General features: G+C 31.9%; 1 protein-coding gene across 5 annotated transcripts; it reads right to left on the bottom strand.

The window, feature by feature from the left end:
• Positions 1 to 902: 902 nt before the first annotated feature.
• Positions 903 to 22,715, bottom strand: LOC127719907 (uncharacterized). Of its 5 annotated transcripts, none has more exons than XM_052226267.1 (16): positions 22,517 to 22,715; positions 19,810 to 20,021; positions 18,076 to 18,604; positions 16,575 to 16,659; positions 14,585 to 15,136; positions 13,212 to 14,051; positions 12,218 to 12,389; positions 10,859 to 10,971; positions 9,130 to 9,201; positions 7,415 to 7,528; positions 5,352 to 5,492; positions 4,263 to 4,322; positions 3,382 to 3,492; positions 3,125 to 3,156; positions 2,085 to 2,241; positions 903 to 1,149 (listed from the first exon to the last, which is right to left on the bottom strand). In XM_052226267.1, exons 2-16 carry the CDS (start codon positions 20,015 to 20,017, stop codon positions 1,042 to 1,044), a joined length of 3,294 nt encoding a protein of 1,097 aa, XP_052082227.1. In that variant the 5' UTR covers positions 20,018 to 20,021; positions 22,517 to 22,715; the 3' UTR covers positions 903 to 1,041. The 5 variants fall into 5 exon arrangements, with proteins under 5 accessions (XP_052082227.1, XP_052082228.1, XP_052082226.1 ...); XM_052226268.1 differs by having other exon boundaries at positions 10,862 to 10,971; XM_052226266.1 differs by having other exon boundaries at positions 7,415 to 7,531; positions 10,862 to 10,971; positions 22,517 to 22,712.

Below are 22,715 nucleotides of genomic sequence, written 5' to 3'. Positions count from 1 at the left end.
TTCTTCGTAAATACTACACACTGAACAATGCTTATCATACAGGTTCAGTTTCAAGAAATTTCCCCATTGTACAAATGGCGCATCCATATCAGATGAGGGATACTATGAAACTACCTCACCTAGCGGTAGTGTGAATAAGATGTTGAAACAAACATAAATAAAAAAATTCGAAAATCTGCAAGGAATTTAAAAGCTTAGTCTCTTCCAATGTGCACTAAAACTAACGGTACCAACTGATCTCTCCAAAAAGTGAAATAACCATCTATGATTATCAATAGACAACAAATCTATGCCACCTTGGTTTTCATTTTCGAATGACAAGTATTGCGCACACTTCTTGGACCATTTTGAGATATTACAATCCCTGTCACCAAAACGCATTAGTTAGTGTGATATTCAACCCATGCTAATGTTATCAACACACACGTTTTTACGGTCACCATAATGCAGACTTTTATCGGGTAAGAGTTTCAATTGATTCAATGCGTGCTTTATTATTTTTTATCCATTTTTAAATCAAAGCATCATAACAGATGTGGCATGCGTGAGACATGATATGCTTACACTTCCGGAGCACCAAATGTCTATTTCGGTTTAAAATGGTGTTCGGATGATACACGTATTTCATTTTCTAAATACACTCAGATGCTCCGGTAAGGTTATCAGTTCCTGTTCTCCTAGTGACACGGGTCCATTACTTGCTTGCATTAGAGCATACTACTTTTTTTTTGTTTCTTTAATAGCATCAGGACAAGATGAGCAAGATTCTAAACGGAAATATAACATGTATTTTACTATTATCTTCAAAGTAAATCAAAATAAGAATTTTAACGGGGATGATTTTTTCAGTCCGTCGATGTAATGATATTTCGACCTGAAGTAAATTTTGAAATGAAAGCATGACCATTTTGCATATTTTAATTTTTATTTCACGAATAATACAATAAAAGTAATATATTATGTTTTGCAATGTACAGAAAATATAGCATTTAATAAACAAAGAAAGTCCTAAGCAAAATGTAGCTCTATAACCTTTCAAACTTAGCGCTGTTTACTTTTCAGTTGTCCTAACTTATATTTCAATGCTGCATGTGTTTCACTATACAATAACACTTCATCAATCACTTCATAATATTGGTCAAGATAATTCTGCAAAAGAAATATATATCAAACATTTAAAAAAAAACCAAAAAAGATACAAATGAAACTTTAAAATTAGAAAATGAATATAGACTTATCTAAAGTAAACAAATCTTGTACTGGACTATTGAGAAAAACAATGATCGTCCCTTGCGCTTTCATTTTTAAAACGGTCCATTATGATTTTAACCTTGTTCAGATTATATTTTAGAAATAAATGCAGTAATTGTCTCCATAACACATGAAGAAATGATTAACCTATACAACTTTAATGCCGTTCCTTGGATGTAGCATGCGAAGACTATATCTTCTTTCCGAAGCACTTTATTGCGAAGATATATTTGGTAGTTATATAACATATGTTATTTAATTTTGCGTCAACTTCTGTTGGTCTTCACATCTGTCTAGTTGTTCTTGATTTGATTTGTTTCGAACGTATATTTTCTATATTTTTCTTAAACAAAGGCGGTTTCATATATTTTACTTGATGTGGGAATTGCTTTCAAAGTTTTAATTTGATCGAAGATCTATTTAAATCTTTTATATTTGAATTGAACACATATTGGTTTAACAAAGAACTTCAACAAGTATGTTCGAATCACATTACCCTTGGTACACATATGCAATAAATAACCAAAATCCAATGAATGTGTTATAAGAAGTGTGATTCCTATTATATTCATTAGTACATACATCTACGGCTCGTCAATTATAATTTTATGTACTTTCAGTGTCATCTATATTCCTCTAAGGTTTTTCTTGCATTATATGGCCTTTTTCAATTTCAACTGGTTTAAGCGAAGCAGTTTTCACTTTGTTGTACGTTATTCGAATGTTTAATCCCGTCCATTGTACTTGTGAATCTAACCAATGACGAACAAGTAACTAGCATATGAAACAATAGAAAAAAATAATAGGTCTGTAATTAATGTTAAATGACTCACTGCAGATGTACACTTCACCATTCTCTCCCAGACATCCGTTAACAATGTGCAAAAACATTCTAAACAGTGTTCTGATTTAGTCTGAGCAAACTTCATTAGTATAGAATGGATATCACATGTCTTCAGAAGTATTAAACGAGCAATGATCCCTGTAAATCTGGTAATAAAAGATCGCCTTTATATAGAATATTCATCTGAATCTCATATATCGTCCTCATCGGTTTGAATTCATTTGATTTTCACAAAATTATTAAAGGAATGTCTGCGTCTTGAAAATATATTTCTTAGTTGCCATTTAGTGTGTGTGTGTTTTGTTTTTTTTTTCTCTCACGTGGACGAAATTTGTGCTTTAAACTTATCAAGATATTGGGGATTGTGTTTCGAAAGGTAACTTTTCTCGTTATTCATAACTTAATGTGAAGGTTTACAGATGACTTAAGCATAAGCATTTGATTGACTTATTTTTATATTGTTATCATTGTTTAACAACAATTTTTTTGTGATCTCGGTAAATCTGTTTTAATCACTGACATAGCGATTACCAGCATTGCTTATTTGTTACCACATACTGATCTCAATATAAGTCAGATCGGTCCTTTTGACTGAAATCATTTTCTGCTGAACTTATCAAAAATGAGATCAGACCACTTTTCACGACAACTCGTTTGAGAAAATAAGTTAATTTCAACAAGTTCTTTAATGGAAAATTTACTAGTCAATGTTAATTCATTCTTTCAAAACTTTTTTTGTTGATAACCTGGTAGTATTGAAGACGATGGTACAATGTTGGGATAACTTGTAAATCATTGTTAGCTGTTTGAACTATTAATTTTCAAAAGTCGTTGCAAACTTAGAGTGTCAATCAGTTTCCATTTAAAGCTTCTGCATCGTCACATATTTCTATACTAACATTTCTAGTAATACAGTCAGAAGTAAGCAAACCATATCTAAACCTTAACTAATAAGACCAGGACCTTATCAGCCCTTAACGCATGGGTGGGGCACTTGATTAAAATTAAAAAAGTAACGTTGCATTTTACCTGGCTATTTCTTCTATCCTTCTGTTGTAAGACTAAAATAGAAATGACAATTCCATAAACACCAATTCAAAATTTAATCTATAATATGTTATAAAAAAAAAGATAGTTTGTGTTAGAAACGAGTTTAGTAATTCATTTCATTTTTGTAATAATTTTCTAGAAAAATCTGTTATTCCTCAGAAATTTATCAATAATAATCATTTTGATAATTAAAAAGCCATCTTCTTCAAACGATAAGCGAAGAAAATAAAGTTTACCTCTGTAGATCTACTAAGAATTCCCTGTTCTATCTCCTTTGTACATTTTTGTCTATATGTAGTCGAAAATGTAACACTTTCACCAGGATCATTCCTTGACTGCACCTTTGCCTATTTCATAGAAATATGTATATGAATAAAGACAGTTTAAGACTTATATGAAAATGTATTTTACCAAATTTTGTTTGAAAAAAGTATTGATAAAGTATTTTTATTGATTTTGTTCTTCGACTTATCCATTAGAGATAACAACCAATACAAAACAAACCCAGTGCGATCCATACATGTACTCATACTAACTTAACGATTTTAATAACTACTTGGATCCTACTATAAATTTAGTACAATCCAGGATTATCCTGGTACAAATCTGGGGAATCTGATTTCTTCTAGAAGATATTTGAATTCTGATTTGTACTGGATTTAAAAAAAAGTTTATATCAGAATAGCAATATTTCCAAGTAAAAAAGGAATTGAAATTTGTTCAGAGAGAATTGTAGATCCTACTCAGTTCCAAGTTTATACTGTTACATTAACATTATAAATACGATGTTATTTTGGTATAAGAAGAGATACAATGAAAGTACCATTATTTTGGGAAAAATAAATGCATTCCATAAATGACAAAATATATCGGAGATGATCATGAATAAAGAATACAACTTAGTTTCAATTCAATCTTGTTTCTAGAATGGCCGGATTAATCGATTAAAATGCTTTATCGGAAATCTTTATACATGTACATATACAATCAATACGATTTGATAATGACGTTTTGTAGCCAGCAAAAAATTATTATCACATTAAAAACAATAAACTTTTGGTACACAACGATCTACGACACTTTTACATTATATATATAGAAAAGTTGTACAACTTACACGTGATAATGTGCGACAAAGACTTGTACATACTGATAAACAACTCGGTTCATCGACTGCCTGAAATTTAAAAAAAAAACTAAAGATAATACAACAGGAACCCCAACCGAAAATCGTGGTTGAACTCAGGTGCTCCGGAAGAGTTTCACATACTGAAATGACTGAAAAGCGTCTGAAAGTACTGGAGAAAATCCATATCACGGCTTTGTCACATCATATTTGTTTGAACTGGCTGTGATCATTTTCGTACAAATTTTCAGTGATATCACTATTAAATGAATTTTAATCTTAAACGGACAATTTGATCTCAAAATCTTCTTAAAGGTCAGAACCTAAAAATCTTAAGTATTGTTTTATATTTAAGATATTTTTTCGATAAGCTCCTTCTAAATTCAGTACTGTTCAGAAGTTTTGGCTTGCAATCAAATTCAAATGAAAATGATCACAGCCAGTTCAAACACATATGATGAGACAAGCCGTGATATGGACTTTCTCACGTACTTTCAGTCGCTTTTCAGTCAGTTCAGTATGCTGTTGTTTTGTTCGGGTAATAAACAAGTACTGAACAGTAAAAACATAGACTGAACAAATATCAATTGATAAATCTATACAATTTCAACCTGATTGATTGACTATAAAATTTTGTCTTTCATTTATATACAAATGTAAATTTGTATTACTTGATTGTGACTCGCTTAATCTTTTACAATCTAATTATGCAGAAAAACTGATAATCGAGAAGAAGTGACATTAGTGTCGAGTATTATCAGGAACCATATCAGAAACCATATAACTACACTTCTACTATTACTCAATGTTACTGCTTCTAAAAAACAACATTCTAATATAATTCAATCACATTGTACCATTTTTCCGTAGCGATATAAAAAATAATCTGATTGCCAACTGATTTTCCAATAAGGGAATAAAGTCTATGAGGTCAAATTCCAAACGATATGTTATTCACTTCTAATAAGTCTATTCTATACAAAAAGAACGAATCTTATGTTTGCAATTTTATTATCAAAATGTTAAAAAACGGCAGGTTATCTACGTTTTATCAAAGCATTAGTTACAAAAAAAACTTACCGTATCAACAACCAAATTCACAATACGACTCAAAGCATCCTCGGTATTGATTGGAAGATCTGATATCACCTTTACAACCATAGCTGAATCACATCCGTGTTTCACCATATTAATTGCACCTATCGCTTTACGCATTATTTCCTAAATGTAAATTATATAGATACACAAGTCAGAAGTAGAAGACTTACTTGCTAAAACTAATGAAAAAAAGACGGTGCTAAAAGTTTTAGGTAGCATGTCTATAAGCTGGAAGGGAACATTTAGGGTATCAAAGTAGTGTGAAAATACTTGAACAATTCGTTTCAGAATTTTAAATGCATCTTAAATGAAATGTGAAGGGGGAACTGCATAGCACATTAAACACTCACTATCCATCCATCAACCAACAGCCGCCTTCACAAACGGACTTGTTACCTGAGTTGCAAGCAATCTCAACAGGCGGATTGCGATAGATTACTGAGCGTTTTAATACTAATTTGCAAATCTTCCAAATCATTTCCAAGACTCTATCACGACGATTTTTCGTTTCGAAAATAACTTGCAAACGTTATACTGGGAGTACTATTTGCAAATGCAGTGCTGCATGTGTCACAGTAGAGTGTGATTTTCTTTCCAAACTTTACCCATATACCAGCCTGGAATCAAACCTGGACCCCCGGGTACAGTAAGTCACCGCTCTGCTACTGATTGTAAAGCGTTGACCGAAGCACATTTCGTATGAAGCGTGGAAGCCAATCGAAATCAAGGTTTCTAATGAATCATACATGTAATCAGATACATAGCTGTTGGAACTTTGCTACAGCGAAACGGAAAATTCACAATATGAACATTGAAATCATCTCCTTTTGTTGAAGTTTAGTTCTCAAAAGACCCTTATGTAATATACGTCTCTGATGTAATGTAATTGATTGTTTTTTGATAAATATCAGTTCGCTAATTTAAAAGTTTGCAGCAGGACTGAAGTGCTTTTTCTAATGAATCATGTACAAGTTTGTTTTGGGCATTGCACAAGGTCGTGTATTTCTGGCCCCCGGGTACAGTTAGTGACCGCTCTTCCAACTGAGCTTAAAGCGTTGTTATGTTTAAGACGTTGCCGTATGAGATTTCTGTAAAGTACAGGCATTGCTATTAGAGTATCGGACGACACGATTTTGTATTTGGCTGGTCCAGTACTCTAAAGCTTGTTTACATCAACATTCGATTTTTGGCAGTACGATGAGACTCGTTAGATATCTATGTAGTGTTTTGTTAAAATTTGTTTGCCGTTTTATCGTTTAATCGGGTTGCCGTTTTTTTTTTTGACATAGTATAGTCCTTCGACTTATGATTTTGTATCATCCCTTCGGTTTCGTTCACCTCTATTTATACCTTATTGTTGATCACTGTTTTGTTTTTTGCTTGTGCTTTTATGTATTGCATGGTTATCATATAGCCTTTAGTTCAATGATTGAGATTTAGATGAGACATTTGTTGACGGAACGCTCGTCAGGCGTATAAAATTCTAATCCTGGTTTCTATGATGAGTTTGTACATACATAAACACACTGCAAGGTTTCAGACACATACGGTAAACGATTATTTGGACGATGGAGACAAGCATGAAAAAAACACAATCTAAATTCTGAAGTCGATTCACATAGAAATAAAGAATTTCAACAAATAAATAAGATAAAAGAGATTTAAAATTATTTTCCGTCTCCAAAAATGCCGGCTAATGAATATTAACATATATGATGTGGTGAAAATAAATTAAGAGGAAAAAGTGAAATAAAAAAGTATAAGTGTAACAATAATTATCAATTCGTATTGTGTCTTGAATATATTTGAAATATTTCCAAATGGACGTTAAACAACCCCCCCCCCCCCCAAAAAAAAAAAAAACAAAACAAAAAACAATCAATTTGGGTGTAGGAAATAATCATTCATCCGGAATTGAGCATTTTTAAACACCTTATATTCTCATAGAGGTTATTGTTTAACAAAATTAGGATTCAACAACTTAATTTATTGTACAAAAATCTTATAAATATCATCTATACATTTTAGAGTTTTAATTATTTTACCTCTGTACTCATCTGTGGTTGTATAGAAACGGCACCAGGGTGAGCATCAGCATCAGGTAACGGATTTCGTTTTGGTTTAGAACGAACTGCAGGTTTGTCTGTAGCTGGTATCGACTGCTAGAGGGACGAAATACATCATTGCAACTGTTACCTTTATAACTATTCTCACCTTGTATGGATTTGTTTATCAAACTTTATATAACTGATTGCCAATTGTCATAATTCACTTCATTTTCACAAATTCTGATAAAATCATTTTTTTTCTAAACTAGTTTGATTTTTTTCTATTCGGCCTATCAACTGGCAGAACAATAAGTTCAAATAATTTTTTTTTTACTACTGGTTCATTTTCAAAGCTTTAGATTTTGGTGCTTTCTAATTTTTTATATATACGAAATTTGTTTGGTGAAAAATTGTCTCATGATTGATTCTGTTAGGTTCATAAAAGCTGGGTTTTTTTTTTTTTGTTTTGTTTTGTTTTGTTTTGTTTGTTTTTGTCTACAACGATCGCATATTACAGTTGCGTTTTATTGATCTAGTCTTTAAAGGGGGAGGATGATACACTTAGAAATTTCTTGTGTTTACATTACCTCGGGCAAAGTTGATAACCCATGGCTTTCAAATATTCGGCTTTGAGCGTTCCAGGTGAAGGTACATCCAGAAAAGCGCTTCGGACGAAGCGATTTTACGCAAGTACTTAAAACCTTCCATCCTTTATGGGTGGATTTTACATAGATAAATAAAATCGTATAATATAAGCAAAATGAGGATGTTAAATTTGATGTATGCCTTTTTGTGCTTCTTCGTTACATTTGTTTGTTTTTAAAGTGATTAAGATGATAACACAATGTTGACTACTGTACCCCTATTTTTGACATTTTTACCTATTGTGTCTGTTTATTTGTTCACGCATCGTTGTCAATATAATGGAATTTGATGCGACAGTCATACAAGTGAGAGGTTTAGCTAGCTATAAAACTAGGTTCAATCCACCATTTTCTACTTAAGAAAATGCCTGTACCAAGTCAGGAATATGACAGTTGTTATCCATTCGTTTGATGTGATTGAACATTTGATTTTGTCATTTGATTGGGGACTTTCCTTTTTAAATTTTCCTCGGAGTTCAGTATTTTTGTGATTTTACTTTTTATAGTGTTGTTTTCATTTTTTTAATTATATAAATTTGGCTATTATAGATTGGTAACTTTTGGTTCTATATATCCTAACGTTTCTATGTATTAATACATCCTTACCTTACAAATGTTTGTTTTTGAGCGGGTTTTTTTAAATCGGGGTCTAAAAAACTTTAAACTTAGATAAAGCCACATTTTCATATGCCTTTCCCATGTCTCGCACCTTGTCTGTGTTTCTCTTAGTTATAAAGTGATGTGTTATGTCCTTTAGATAATTGGATTAAGATGGCAGTAACAATCTGAGTTACTTTTCAAGACTGTATGATTTCAAACTTGACCCATGTCCATGGCTGAATCCTTCTATAGGGTGATTTAATCGCTCGGTTGGTGTATTTTATTCGTTTTTCAAACGCTCCAGTTTATTCGAACTTAATAACAGTTACTGATAAAGTCAAAAACGTCCTTGTGGTTTTAATTTTCAATTGATTCTGAAGAGGGTGGGTCTCTTGTTGAAGCACTATTAATCTTCTATGCGAAATTATGTATAATATATATTAGTAACCTCTACATTTTTAAACATACCATGTCCGTTGCACGTTTTACATATCCAGGAGTAAAAGTAAATGGACGATATGTAACAGGCGTTCCATCATACTAAAATATATTAATAATTATTTAAACAATTTGCGACATGATTGTTTGACTTATGTGATTCATTTAAGTTTCTTTAATTTTCTAGTGCAATGTTTTCTTTATTAACCAATGTGTTTTACTAGTTTTGAATGATTATTCTTCTCTAATTCGGGTCCAATAATTGAGTTAATTAAAAATAAATCTATTTAAAGTAAATTGTGAGTTGTATAATGTTAAAGGGAACAACCTCCACCTATTACTACATTTCTTGCTTTACGGTCCTTGATTTGCAAGAACTGTTTTCCGTATTTAAATTCCTTTCTATACGGACGATTGCGGGGGTCAGTATATAAGGAAAATTTAAGGCGCGGTTGACCAATGCGACGTTCGTTACAAAAAAGTTACGATATATAAGTTAGTTTTATACACTATTTCCCATCCACCCACACTAATAACCTTCATAAATACTACTTCCCCAGTTCATATCGACATGTGTGGTGCCTCGGTGGCCGAGTGGTCTAAGTAGTTACCTCTGTAATCACTAGCCAGTCAACACTGAGGTTGTGAGTTCGAACCTCACGGGTGCACTCGACTCCAATCTTAATTGACTAGGATTGTCAGTTTTCCTATCGAAGGTCGGTGGTTTTCTCCGGGCAATCCGGCTTCCAACACCACGAAATAGCCCAAAAACGGTGCTTAAAAGTGGCGTTAAAATCACAAAAAATCAAAAAATCAAATCATATTAACATGTGTATTTTGAATTTTGATGCATTTATGAATGTCTGCATGTAGATATGTAAGAAACTATATTAAATGCGATCTTGTAGTGAACGTACATTCCTACACTGTGTTTTGTTTTTTTCTTCAATACATAGTTAAGAAAAAAAATATTTTCGGAGGAGTGAAGCGAGGGAGAAAATAACATTCCTTCTGGTAAAAGGTTCAATGTTCAGTGATGTATTTAACTTCGCAAATTAAAACTAAATCTCGTCGTTCATCTTTGTATGTAAAATTATATCCCATATAATAGAAGTGCTTTATAATTTTAGTTCCAAATGGAAGAAATATTTAGAATATTATTTCCACTGACAAAAATATTACAGTTACGGAATATAGGGCATAGACTAATTTTTTCCAAACGGAAATTATATTATAGCATTGTTTATAAAACAGTTTCCCCGGGCACTTTTATTAGGAGCAAAAAATATATGTTGACACATGCTTTAATAGTCTACAAACGTCATCAACGGAATTTAATAGGACTGTTTATATATCTAAAACTATGCATTTTGTAATTTCATTAAATAATAAGGGTTATAAAGCATATATATGTCGATTCTCAAACGTAGATTTTATTTGTAAAACGTTGTTGATCTCAATATATTTTTTAAATAATAAAACGTCTCTATATCCGACGAATCAAAATAAAAACAATGTCTGGGCGTTGCAGTTGTCGTTTTAATGTTTTTTATGCAAAATTTGTTATCACTTTTTTTCAATTGTGTAATCGACTTTCTTTTCTATTAAAAGTGAATAAACTCTGCACCCTAATAAACGAACAACACGAAAGACCCTCTATTGTGTTTTGAATAGATAAATTAAATAGGAAACTTTTAAAGCATGAACCCTTCACATAACTGCTACGCCCAGATCAAGCTCTAAACAATAAAAAACCTACTACCGAAACTACTTGTATTTCTGGTATATGATCAATGTTATCTGGTCTACGTTGTGAAAACACAGACCTCCGGAGTCTCAATAGATATTTTCTATCATAGGTTATTCTTTGCACTGAAAAATATATCATCTTATGTTTATTCACTTTTTCTGCTAGTTTCCACAAAGAAATTAATACTTTCAGAAACATAAAAAAAAAAAGGAAATATATCCATATTATATTCTGAACATTAAAAATGATAATTCAAGCATTCTAGAAATACAAGAATATAAATCAGGTCGTTGGTTTTCTCTTTTGAACTGTTTCACTACTTGTCATTCAAAGGCCTTTCGTAGTTTTCTATATGGTCTTAGTCTTGCCCATTGTCGAATGCCATACAGTGCCCTATAATTGCGTACATCTTCGTCCTATTGTCATAAGCATTATACCACTTCTCTTTTGATACTAAGAAGTGTTGAATAGAGACTTTCAATAGATCACATACATGAACATTTTTATATTACATAATTGCATTTGTACCGATTTTCGGAAATAAACTTCTTATGGAACGTTCAATGCATTAGAAAAAAACATATTTCAAGCAATGCATTCAAACATGTAAATAAACATGTCTTTAATCTTTTGTCAATTTACGGAGTTTATAGTTACTTGATTTCATAAGAGAAAAAAAAAAACAATGGTCAATATCTCAAGCATGCCTGCATATGATTCCTCCAGTAAGACATATGGCAAATATTCATATATATGCTAAACAGTCGTAGATTTAATATCACTTACAATGACAATGCGTGAAGTGTATGAGAACGTATTTCCAGATGGTACCGAATTTGAGTTCAATAACTTATTTTGCATGTAAAAACAGTGCATCCTATCATTTTAACGGATTGCATAAGATTTTGATGTTATGTCCTATTACTAAGTTTAGGTCCGGTCTAATGCCAAGCTGCAATCGTTTACCAAATTTATCACAAGGTATGTTATCAAATATGACAATACCAAATAATAGGCGACACCATTAGAAGCTATTAATTATTTAATAAATCATCTGAGTTTGTTTTGTTTTCTTTTGTTATTTTAGTTTTTGATGTTGTTTTTTGGGGTTTTTTTGTTGTTCAATTCACCCAAATAAGGGTCGATACATCCATATGTATTTGCCAATAGTTTTTGAGTCTCAATATTCACAAGAAAGGCGAAACATACCAAAGGGATATTCAAAATCAAAACTCGAAAACAAACTGACAATACCGTCGCAAAAAGCAAACAACGACCAAAAAGACAGACAATAGTTACAAAACACAACATAGAAAACTAAAGAGTGAGCCGGAAAATTAAAACAAAAATCAAAGATATGTAATGTACCTTTCGTCGCGGCTACTGAAGTGTTTGACGAACATCTGTCAGAGAGAGAAGGTTTTGAGGACTCTTTATTTTCATCTAACGTTGGTGCTGGCGTCATGAATCGATCTTTTCTGCATACTTTTGGTTTTTGAACGTCAGAATTAGTTTCAACAATATCAAATGTATGGACAGACTAAAAATTAAACGACATCAATTCAACATATATTTTTTAATACCTTAATTTTCTTTTGTACATTTTTTTATTCCAGTCATGTGTTTTTTTGGGACATAATATACATTTATATAATTAAAGTTGTCTTTTAAAATGTCTAACATTTGACACCAAACATATTGTACAATAACAATGATATCATTTAAATGTATAACAAGAGCTATCATAGTTGTCCCCATATGTGGGACGGTTGATAGCTCACCAATATTTTCAGCCAGCTACGTTCTTTTTGTTTCTGTTCTGGGTAAGGAGTCTGTTGACAAACGGTTCTTGTTTATTGGCGTCTGTTATAGTTGTTCTTCCTACAGTATTAACAGGAATCTTCTCTTTTGAATGTTTTATCGTTTTGTAATCCTTAAAACTTTTATATACTAGTTTACTTAATGGTATAGGTTTTGCTCATAGTTGAAAGCCGTGTAATGAGGGGAAGTTGTTTACAATCTTGTTCATTGCTCTTTGTTGGCGAGTTGTTACATTGGAAATCCAATTGCATTTCCTGTTTTTATAAATATTGGAAAGTAATACAATTATAACGGGAGAACCCTTAGTAGAATACGAGCACGAAGTAGTAATACCTGAGATACCTTTCCATTTTCCTTTAATTCATCATTGAAATAAATTTATTTGGTAAATTTGTTGCGTTAATTAAAGGTGATAAAATACAACAATCGTCTCTAAGAAACAAATTAAAAAAAGGTTCAGGCTGCATAATTTACTAGGCATTACGAACTCTAAAAATGTTTTATTTCTATAATACGAATTTTGAATACACTAAGAACTTACTTGTTTGTTTTTAACACTTCTTGTTTCATCGGAAGGATACACCAGTGGCGTCGGAAAAGAAGCATTTGAACTAGAATACGGATATGCTGTTGGATAACGAGGACCAAACAAACCGGGTTGCGGATCCATTATCACTTGAGGTTTATTGTGATTTGAAACTGGAGCAACATTTGACATGAAATTCACATGTGGTTGTTCTGCTGGGAATAACACTGGTGCTGCTGGGTAAACAAGTGGTACAGGTACCGTTGGTTGGTAAACCGGATTATACCCTCGGGTAACAGTAGACGCAATAGTCTGCTGAGGGTATAGATATGATGATGAAGGTTTAGGTAATTGACCAGTCGTATATGTAGATACATCTGTTGGTACGGCAGTTGAGTTAACTTGCATGGGGTAACCCAATCCAGAGATAGGTTTCTGTTGAGGATCCGTTACATGCAATGGGTACTTGTTTGCAAATCCCAGTTGAGACCTTACTGAAGGCGTGACTGGTATGTGGACAGTTGTTTGTTCTATACTTGTTGCATGTGGATAAGACTTTGATGAAGTAGGCATAGTAATGCATGTGTTGACAGGTAGATTCTCGCTATTCGTCATTGGTTTATGTGAAATATTTATTTCGCCACTTTTAAGAGGAACGTTTTTAAATATCATTCCACCGTTTCCAGTAGTTTTAATAGTATTTGAATGTAGTGCATTTTCCTGCAAAGTAGGAATCTTACCAACGGTTTGTTGCCTATCCCTTTTCATGGATTGTTCTTTAAGATTACTAAGTACATTTTCTCTGGATGGAATAAGGGGTTTTGGTTCGGTTGACTCTTTGCGTGGTTTTTCAATCTGAAAATTCAAATGGAAAATTACTTCTACAATAGTTATAGAAATGCAATTCAATTCAACCTGAATACTGAAATCACCCCTTTTGTAAAGTTTTTTGTTCTCAACTTAGTAATCAATTTCTAGATATATGTCTACATAGGAGTCAAATTTAGCTGTATCTGTGATATCCTTTATTTCAAGTTCAATGGAATAAATGCTTTTAAAACAGTTACCTAACTTTGAATTATTACGTGAAGTGAGAGGAGGAATTCATCTATATAGGGCACGTGGAATAAAAGATAAATGTTACTTTCTTTTTATAGTCTACCTATGATGCTCCTGTGTGAAGTCTGTCTCATATAACATAGATACAAGTCAACAAGACGAGGACCAAAGTTGGCTTCCATTGAAATGTCGATTATTTGTAGAAAAACACCTCCTTCAAACGTAAAAATATGTTGTCAAAAAAACAAACAAAAAAAAAGCATCTACATAATGTCAGTCTCAGAAAAAAAGTTTGTTTGAATCAGAGTATTTTTTATGCTTATAAATACCTCTTTGATATTGTGAAGAATTCTGGAATTTAGTTGCGTTTCTCGATTGTGTGCAGATATTTCACTTGATTTCCCTGCACCTTCAATTTTTACTTCAATAGGACTTTTTGTCAGTCTAGCTTCAAACTTGGACTGCAATTGATTTATAGATGTTGCATCTCCGGTGCTTTTTTCATTCAACATATGGAGCTTTGGAGAATTAGGATCCAAATTACCTTTCTCAGAAGTATTAGGTTCAAACCGCTGAAAAGTATAATTGTTGTGTGACTTTCTTAAAGGATTTGATCTGTCATTTTGCTTGCTGAGTGATTCGTTGATTCTATCGGCTATAGCTGATTTATTTTCTAGCATTGTTGGAGGTACCCATACTTCTGGTGCCGCCTCCTCTTCCTCTTCGCTCCCCTCTGATTGATATGTATAGACTTTATTACGACGTGATTCTTTCATTTCCTCTCCTAGATAATTTGTCTTAGAGAAGCCGTCTTTACCATGCTGTAGATTTGTTAAACTTCGATTTGCATATAGTTTAGTCCCTATATCAACTCGCTGTACCTTGAGACAAAAAAGATCCGTGAACACTAAACAACTTATTTACGTATATCATTTTACTTGAAATAGCTCTGTATCTACTAACTCATGTTTGATTGCACTATACAGATCTATTCATTAAGTATGTTGCAATATTGAGCTGCTTTAAAAAAATGTTATTAACAATATTACTATTTAAGATTAAAATCAATGTAAAACCTCATTTCGTATGATGTTATATATATATTAGTCAACCTATATATCCTGGTGGTTTTACTAGCCCTGTAACGAGTGCTTTTTTCTAGGTAGATATATATAAATTTTGAAATTGATGCTTGACAAATTTTTAAATGATGTACACATATTTATTTAAGATATCAATATAATTGCAGCTATCTTAAAAAGATTGAGGAGCAAAATCGTTCTTATATCTATTCGTCTTCCTAATAAAAATCTTCAGTTGGAAAAATACTATTCAAAGATGATTCTTCCAAAGAAACGGAATGGAAAACTTTTCTTGTATTTGTTTGAGTCAAATGTTAAAGTTGATTAAAGTAATTTTAAATAAATATACTTTAAGAATTAACAACAATTTAACTTCAATCCTATAAACTCTACATTGCTGTTGAAGACAATTTGATGCGAGACACAAATGTTCAATCATTAATGAAAGTGAAATAGTGAAATAACGATTCGCTTTTAGCAGCCAATTTGCTTTTTTTTCAAAATAAGCTAAGAAACATCACTGATGAATTATTCACTTACAAGTGAATAATTCGACCTCATTGAATCCGTTTTCATGTGACCTTTAATTCAACCCCTTCGCTGGACATGAGTTACGCATGTATTCAGCTATTAAAAGGAAAAGAATCTCAACATTTAAAATGAAACAAGGATAAACCATTTGGTTGACTGATTCGATCAACAAAAAATCGTTCTTATACAGGTTAAAACGATGATAAACATACTTTTTAACCTACAATATGAAATCAAACAGACCTAGAATATCCAATTACACATGGCTCTCTATTCATATTTATGTTTATATCGAGTTATATGACCATCGGCAGTCTTCGTATGTCATCTATATGGTTAATTAGATATAATACACACGAAATGCTGATACATATTATTGAGTCCATGTATTGTTAATTGTTTATTTTAGACTTTTTGTAATTTAGATATACGTTTTTGTATGTAATAAATCAAATATGAGAATTTTTTTTCTAATCGGTGAACATTAATTTGACAGCTAGTGCCCCTTAAAGTGTCACTTTTCTTTTATTTTGAGTAACTTAAACGTTGCATACTCCGTAAAGTCGTGCATCATTTCAAAATGAGGATATGATACAAGGTTAAATTCAAAATTCGGTATGTTGTTATTTATTTGTGTAATAGAAACTAGAGATTTTGACCAACATTAATATTCTTACTATAGTCGTAGATTTTGGATTAAGTTTACCTTATCCGCCGCATAATTATTGCTCTTGTTTAACGATGCTAAGGTCAACATTAAAGCTATAGTATGCATGCAGCAATCACTACCCCTGTCAAAATAATTCACATAACAAATAGTAATTATTTTTAACACAACTAATACTTTATCTGTACATATTTAGCTTTTACATATTTAGGTTAATCAAATTATATACTGGTCTTTTTTAAAAAGAATACAATAACCCATAAATAATATTAATACGGCAATAAAATGATCCAAGTTTAAACAAATCATAAATTTCCTACATTCATAAGATATTCTTTAGTAATTTATTTCATGTACTGTTGTTTATCTTTATTTTCGTTTTTTGCCATGGTATTGTCAGTTTGTTTTCGACTTATGAGTTTGGTATCCTTCGCCTCTCCTACTTCTAAAATTTATCTCCAGTAAGATTTTTTACCATAGCACACCAATGCGTTTGAATGTCCTTTTGGAATCTTTCGCCTCTCCAGTATATATTTTCTAAAACATTGCTACTTCTAAAATTTATCTCAAGTAAGATTTTTTTTTTACCGAATGTCACTCAGATGTCTAGAGACACATATGCCTATAATGTATGCAGAATTTACTCAATATAGATATTACACAAATAATTTGAATTGACTAGTCGACAATGCAACGTTTGTGGTATATCGTGAAACAACAAATAATCAGCTTTTATAAGCATTATATGAACATCACCTGGAGTTTTAATTGCACAATTTCTAGTATGTATTATCTTCTATTGTACATTTGTCAATGGCTTAGGGTAAGAGAAGAGACGTTCATTAATCCTCAACTGTATGATGCTTAATTACCAATTATGACTCATTAACGTATTTAAACTAACGGGTATCTTTTTTGGGAAAAGAACTGCTAACCCTTTTTGGGCACATGAGTATATGGTTTTTGGTGAGGTTAATGTTTATAGTTTCAGTCTTTAGTTTTTTTGTGAATTGTTTTGGTGACTGTCGTTTTTTGTTTGTACGTTTTTCTGTTTTGCAATGGTGAAGTTTGTGTTTTTGTGACTTATGATATTTGATTGCCGCCTCGGTATCATCTCTCTCTGTATTGGAATTGTATTAAAACTTAAACAGAGTGAAGGTAGGAACGTCTACATAATTAATCATCTCATGATATTCAAGCACCATACTTTTCCTCGAATGTGATATATCAAATTAAACTAGTCATCGGGTTTGTATTTACATACGCAACACGACGGATGACACCAGTGAAGCAGGATCTGGTGTATACCCTTCCGGAGCACTTTAGATCACCCCCGTATTTTAGTGGGGTTCGTGTTGCTCAATCTCTAGTTTTTTATATGTTGTGTTTGTAGATTGTTGTTTGTCTTTTCGTTTTTTTTTTCGTTTTTTTTTTTTATATGTAATGGCATTGTTGGTTCGTTTTCCTCTTATGAGTTTGACTCTATGCCTTTGGTTTCTTCCGCCTCTCTTTTTTAATATCAATTTCAACAAAAACTTACTCATCACATGAACAACCGGCTGTCTGTATACATCCATCATTTTGAATTAAGGTCCACACAACCTCTAAATTCGTTTGACTGTTTTTACTAGACATACAATTACATGTAACATAACAAAAGCCTTCATCTAGTTTATGTACTTTACATTTTTTTATGGCATTTCCTTTATATAACAAGTAGCTATCCTCCTTCTGTATATTTCGGAATCGCTCAAGATCGAACTCAGCAGACGATATTATGTACGCATGTGCTTGTACATGATCAACTGATGGCAAAGATGATATATCATCTGACCAATTTGATAACGATTTGTCTTTTATACCTGGAAATGTGAGGTCTTTTCCGTTATAATTTATAGTTCGTTTACTTATTTCAGAAGGGGCGGTTGTCTTATGATCAGGGATTTTACTGTCAATTACAGACTTTGCCAATTTTCTTAGATGCTCCAATGGTTTGTTCTTGACTATGATTCCTTTTCTTCGAAAGAACTGCCTTATTTCATCTGTTGTCCATGAGTCGACTTCAGATTCTACAATTGTACATTTTCTTGATTAAGCATTTATTTTTATGATGATTTCGGAAGTGTCTGTTTGATAAATTTCTATTGTTTCTAAAAGTGCATAAAGACAGATGAAATAATGTTTGGTAAAGAGAAAAAAACTTTTGGTTAAAAATTACCAATAACATGCAGTATATGTTTCAAATATGTAGTGCATGCTGTAAGTATATACATGTAGCATTTTCATAACTCATTTGGATTGGTCAGTAGTGTCTTTGGAGCTTATTTGACATTGTCTTGAAAGAAGTATTATGAATAAGAACTTTTGAGAATGTTCAACCTAAAAGAAAATCTTCTGACATAGTCATGAAAGGAAATTGAACTGAAATCACATCTCAACATTAGAAGTGGCAATAACTTTAAGATAAGACAGTCTTAAGAACCACACTTTTTAAATCTCAATTATTGTGTGCTACATAGTTCGAACCGTCGAAATGGTGAGTTTAAAAGACACTTGAAATACTAAAAGTATAAAAAAGTTATAAAATAATGAAAAAAATTATCTTTTAATATCAAATATTATGCAAATTTTTGCTACTCATAAATGGAAATGTTATTTGAATAGCAAAGTCATATTGAATATTTAAAACGGACGTAGAATATCGAAATTTTACTTTGGAAGTGGTAAGAGATAATCCAAAAGTGCTTAGATGAAGAAAAAAAATATGTACCTTTGACTTTTATTACATTTTTAAAAACTATAAATTGAAATTCTGCATGATTTGTGTTCTTACATTACTCATACAAAATGGATAATTATTATTTCGCATTGTGAACCAATACACTTAAATCTCATAGTCATATCCAAGCCCTTTTGGAAATTTTGATAAAAAATATCATATTCTTGTAATGTTTGTTCATTTTAACAAAAGCAATGTTTGTGTTATATTGTCTTGGAATTTAGTTTACGACTAAAAGATATACCTTATTTTCTGTATATTTAGGTACTGGCTGATGAAGAGAACAGACTGAAGTTTTAACTGTAACTTCTTACATGTGTTTTAAATATAAACAGAGTGACTTATTTTAATCAAGGTTCATAATTGTTATCAGTGTATTGATTGGTTGCTGCAGCAAAAACAAACAACTAAAACAGAATAACCACTTTAGTCTATTTCTCAAAGATCTTTGGTTGTTGTTTTTTTTGTTATATATTTTTTCTTTTGTTATCTTACTTGAAGGTTCAGCTAAGGTCTGTAAGTTCGACAGAGCGGCTTCAGCTTGCTTGATTTTTGACAGTAATTCATCTTTTTTCTTCTGTTTTTCTAACTTTTCTTTTTCTTGCAGGATTTTTTGCAACTTAAGTTCAAGAGCTTCGACTGATTTCTCTTCATCATCCGATCCTATAAAATCACTTCCAACTATTTCTTCTTCATCACTCATATTTCTGTGAACATAATGAAAAAAAAAATGAGAAATGAACCCATATTCGACCAATATGTGCGTTGCAACATGTGGAAAAGGATCTCCCCTTCCGGAGCACCTGATATCACCTCGATTTTTGTTGGGTGCATGTTGCTCAGTAGTTTTCTATGTTGTGTTTTGTAGACTGTTAGTCGTCTTTTGGCCCTCTTTCATTTTTTTGCCTTGTCTTTGTCAGTTTGTCTTCGAATTACTAGTTTGAATATCCATTTGGTATATTTCGACTGCCTTTTGCAAGTCACGAGAGAATCAATATTTAACATTTATGTATTCAAAAGTATCATTATCATTTTATTTTTATTTCACTGTTCATAATGATGTTTAATCATTGTATCTATTTAGGTAAAGAAGCTAACATCGTAAAAAATTAAAACAGAATTGGAAAGTTTGTCAAGAAGACTTTAACCAGACATTGAAAGATAAACATACTTCCATGAGTATCAAAGATCTTTAAGAAATAGACTTCTTCTTTTTTATATTCCATAAGTAGCAATAGTAAAGTTTATGTTATTGTGTCATGCTCTAAATTACCTCTATATATAGCTAAGGTTGACAAATTATGAATAAGATAAGCAAAGAACGACCAATGGTCTGTTTCTGATAATAGTTGATACGAGTAACAACTTATCATAATAAGGAAGAATGCTAAAGACTGCTGAAAGCTTATTTAAAGTATTAAATCCCCTTTACTTGACATGTCTGCGGTCTTCCATCTTTAAATATCAGTATAGTCTGTCTGATCTGTCATTGAACCGATTGTGTCCTACTCCTGAATGTGATATTTTGAAGGAGTGTGGATTTGCATGGCATGGCAGTTAATGCATACCCAGCAGGAGACGCTTACCCTGTCGATGCAACCCGGTCTAGCTACTTTTGTAGTTCATGTGATTCATTCAGTGTTTGTTACTTGAATTAGTCTCTTCTACGTCGGTTTACGAGATTTGAACTGTCGTCTTAATTTATCATTTAGGGGCCTAGGTGGCCGAGTGATCTAAGTAGTCGAATAGTTAAATGAAAAATATATAACAATTATACGGAAAATTCCAATTGTCTTTTATCATCTAGATGGATTTTATTGTTTTACTAATATAGGAGGTTAACTACTAACCAATCTCCAAAAAAAACAACTCATTACTTATGAGGTATGCCCCATGGTAAAATATGTAAATATGTAATAGAAGTTTATTTAATGATAAAACATAATAAGAAGTCTAACTTTTTTATCACTAGCCTATCAACACTGAGGTAATGTGTTCGAATCCCGTACGTGGCAAGTGCTCTCGACTCCAATCTTAATTGACTAGGATTGTCAGTTTTCCTACCGAAGTTCGGTGGTTCTCTCCGGGCATCTCCGCTTCCTCCATCTATAAAAACTGACCGCCACGAAATATCACAATAGTGCTGAAAGTGGCGTAAATAACTAACTAATCAATCAACTAATAATTTACCATCTAAATTTGATGATGCAGAAACCACAAGGGTTTCATGTTCTACGTACAATTGTATCTCTCTTGGATTTTATTCTTTGATTCGTTAAATATAGATTCTTACTTTGGTACCAGTTGACCATCGGATTTATCCAATGGAGATACCGTTAAATTATCGAATTTTACAGTCCTTTAAAGTCCGAGTCTTTGCGATGAAAAGACGCAGAGAGACATTTTAATGGTCGATATTAAAGAAAACATGCACAACCCCTTAATTTGTAAGATTATTTGGAAAATGGTTATCTCTTTTAAAGATGCAATGAAAATAGTGATCAAGATAAAGATTTTTTTCAAGCCCTTCAACAACAACAAAAAATAGCTGTTTCCTTAACAAAAACCCAACGCGAGATTTCAATGTCGCCAAGTAAACTACTGAATCCGACATAATAGTCATGTAAATTACATTGATGGAATTAATTCACCATACAAAGAATCGATACTTTATAATACATTTATTAATATGTCGGCAGGTCATAAGTCATATCAAGCATATTTCTAAATATATAATTTGTAGAGAAGATATTCTCGAATAATATATATATATATATATATATATATATATATATATTGCAAACAATAAAACACGTTCATCAAAAAAGAAATACGTTTATTCGACATTCAACAACCAGCAAAGCACGACCAAATTTTTATCTAAAATAGTGCATACGTGTGTGCTAGGTAAAATGAGCAACGAGTAATCAAAATGATATATTATAATAACGAGAGAGTATTTATATAATGCCAAAACCAGGACGATAGTCCTTCAGTCAGCTAATGAGATTCTGAATGAATATATTGGAAAAGAATCGTTGATCGTTCTAGAATGTCTAACTAACAATAAAATGGCGTTTATTATGTTTAGTTTGTTTTATCTTTGCCGCAGCATATAAATGAAATATGGTTGCTCAAATAGAGTGACTGTACTCATTAACTGGAAATCCATTGTTTGTACAATCAATATTAATTTACTTACTTTCATTTTCAATTCTTCAATATCCTTCAATTGTTAGATCATACTTCCTGTTTCTACAGCCATTTTTAAAATCGTTATTTCTATTTTCGGAAAATCAAAACAGAAAATGTAAATAGGACAGGTATTATCAAAAAAAATGTCAGGTGTTGGGTGATAAATTGGATAGACGCTGATTAACAAGTAGCATGTAATGAAGTGG

This window comes from Mytilus californianus, unplaced genomic scaffold, assembly GCF_021869535.1.
Source record: "Mytilus californianus isolate M0D057914Y unplaced genomic scaffold, xbMytCali1.0.p SCAF_11, whole genome shotgun sequence".
Taxonomy (NCBI): domain Eukaryota; kingdom Metazoa; phylum Mollusca; class Bivalvia; order Mytilida; family Mytilidae; genus Mytilus; species Mytilus californianus.
This window is presented reverse-complemented; position numbering and strand designations above follow the sequence as displayed.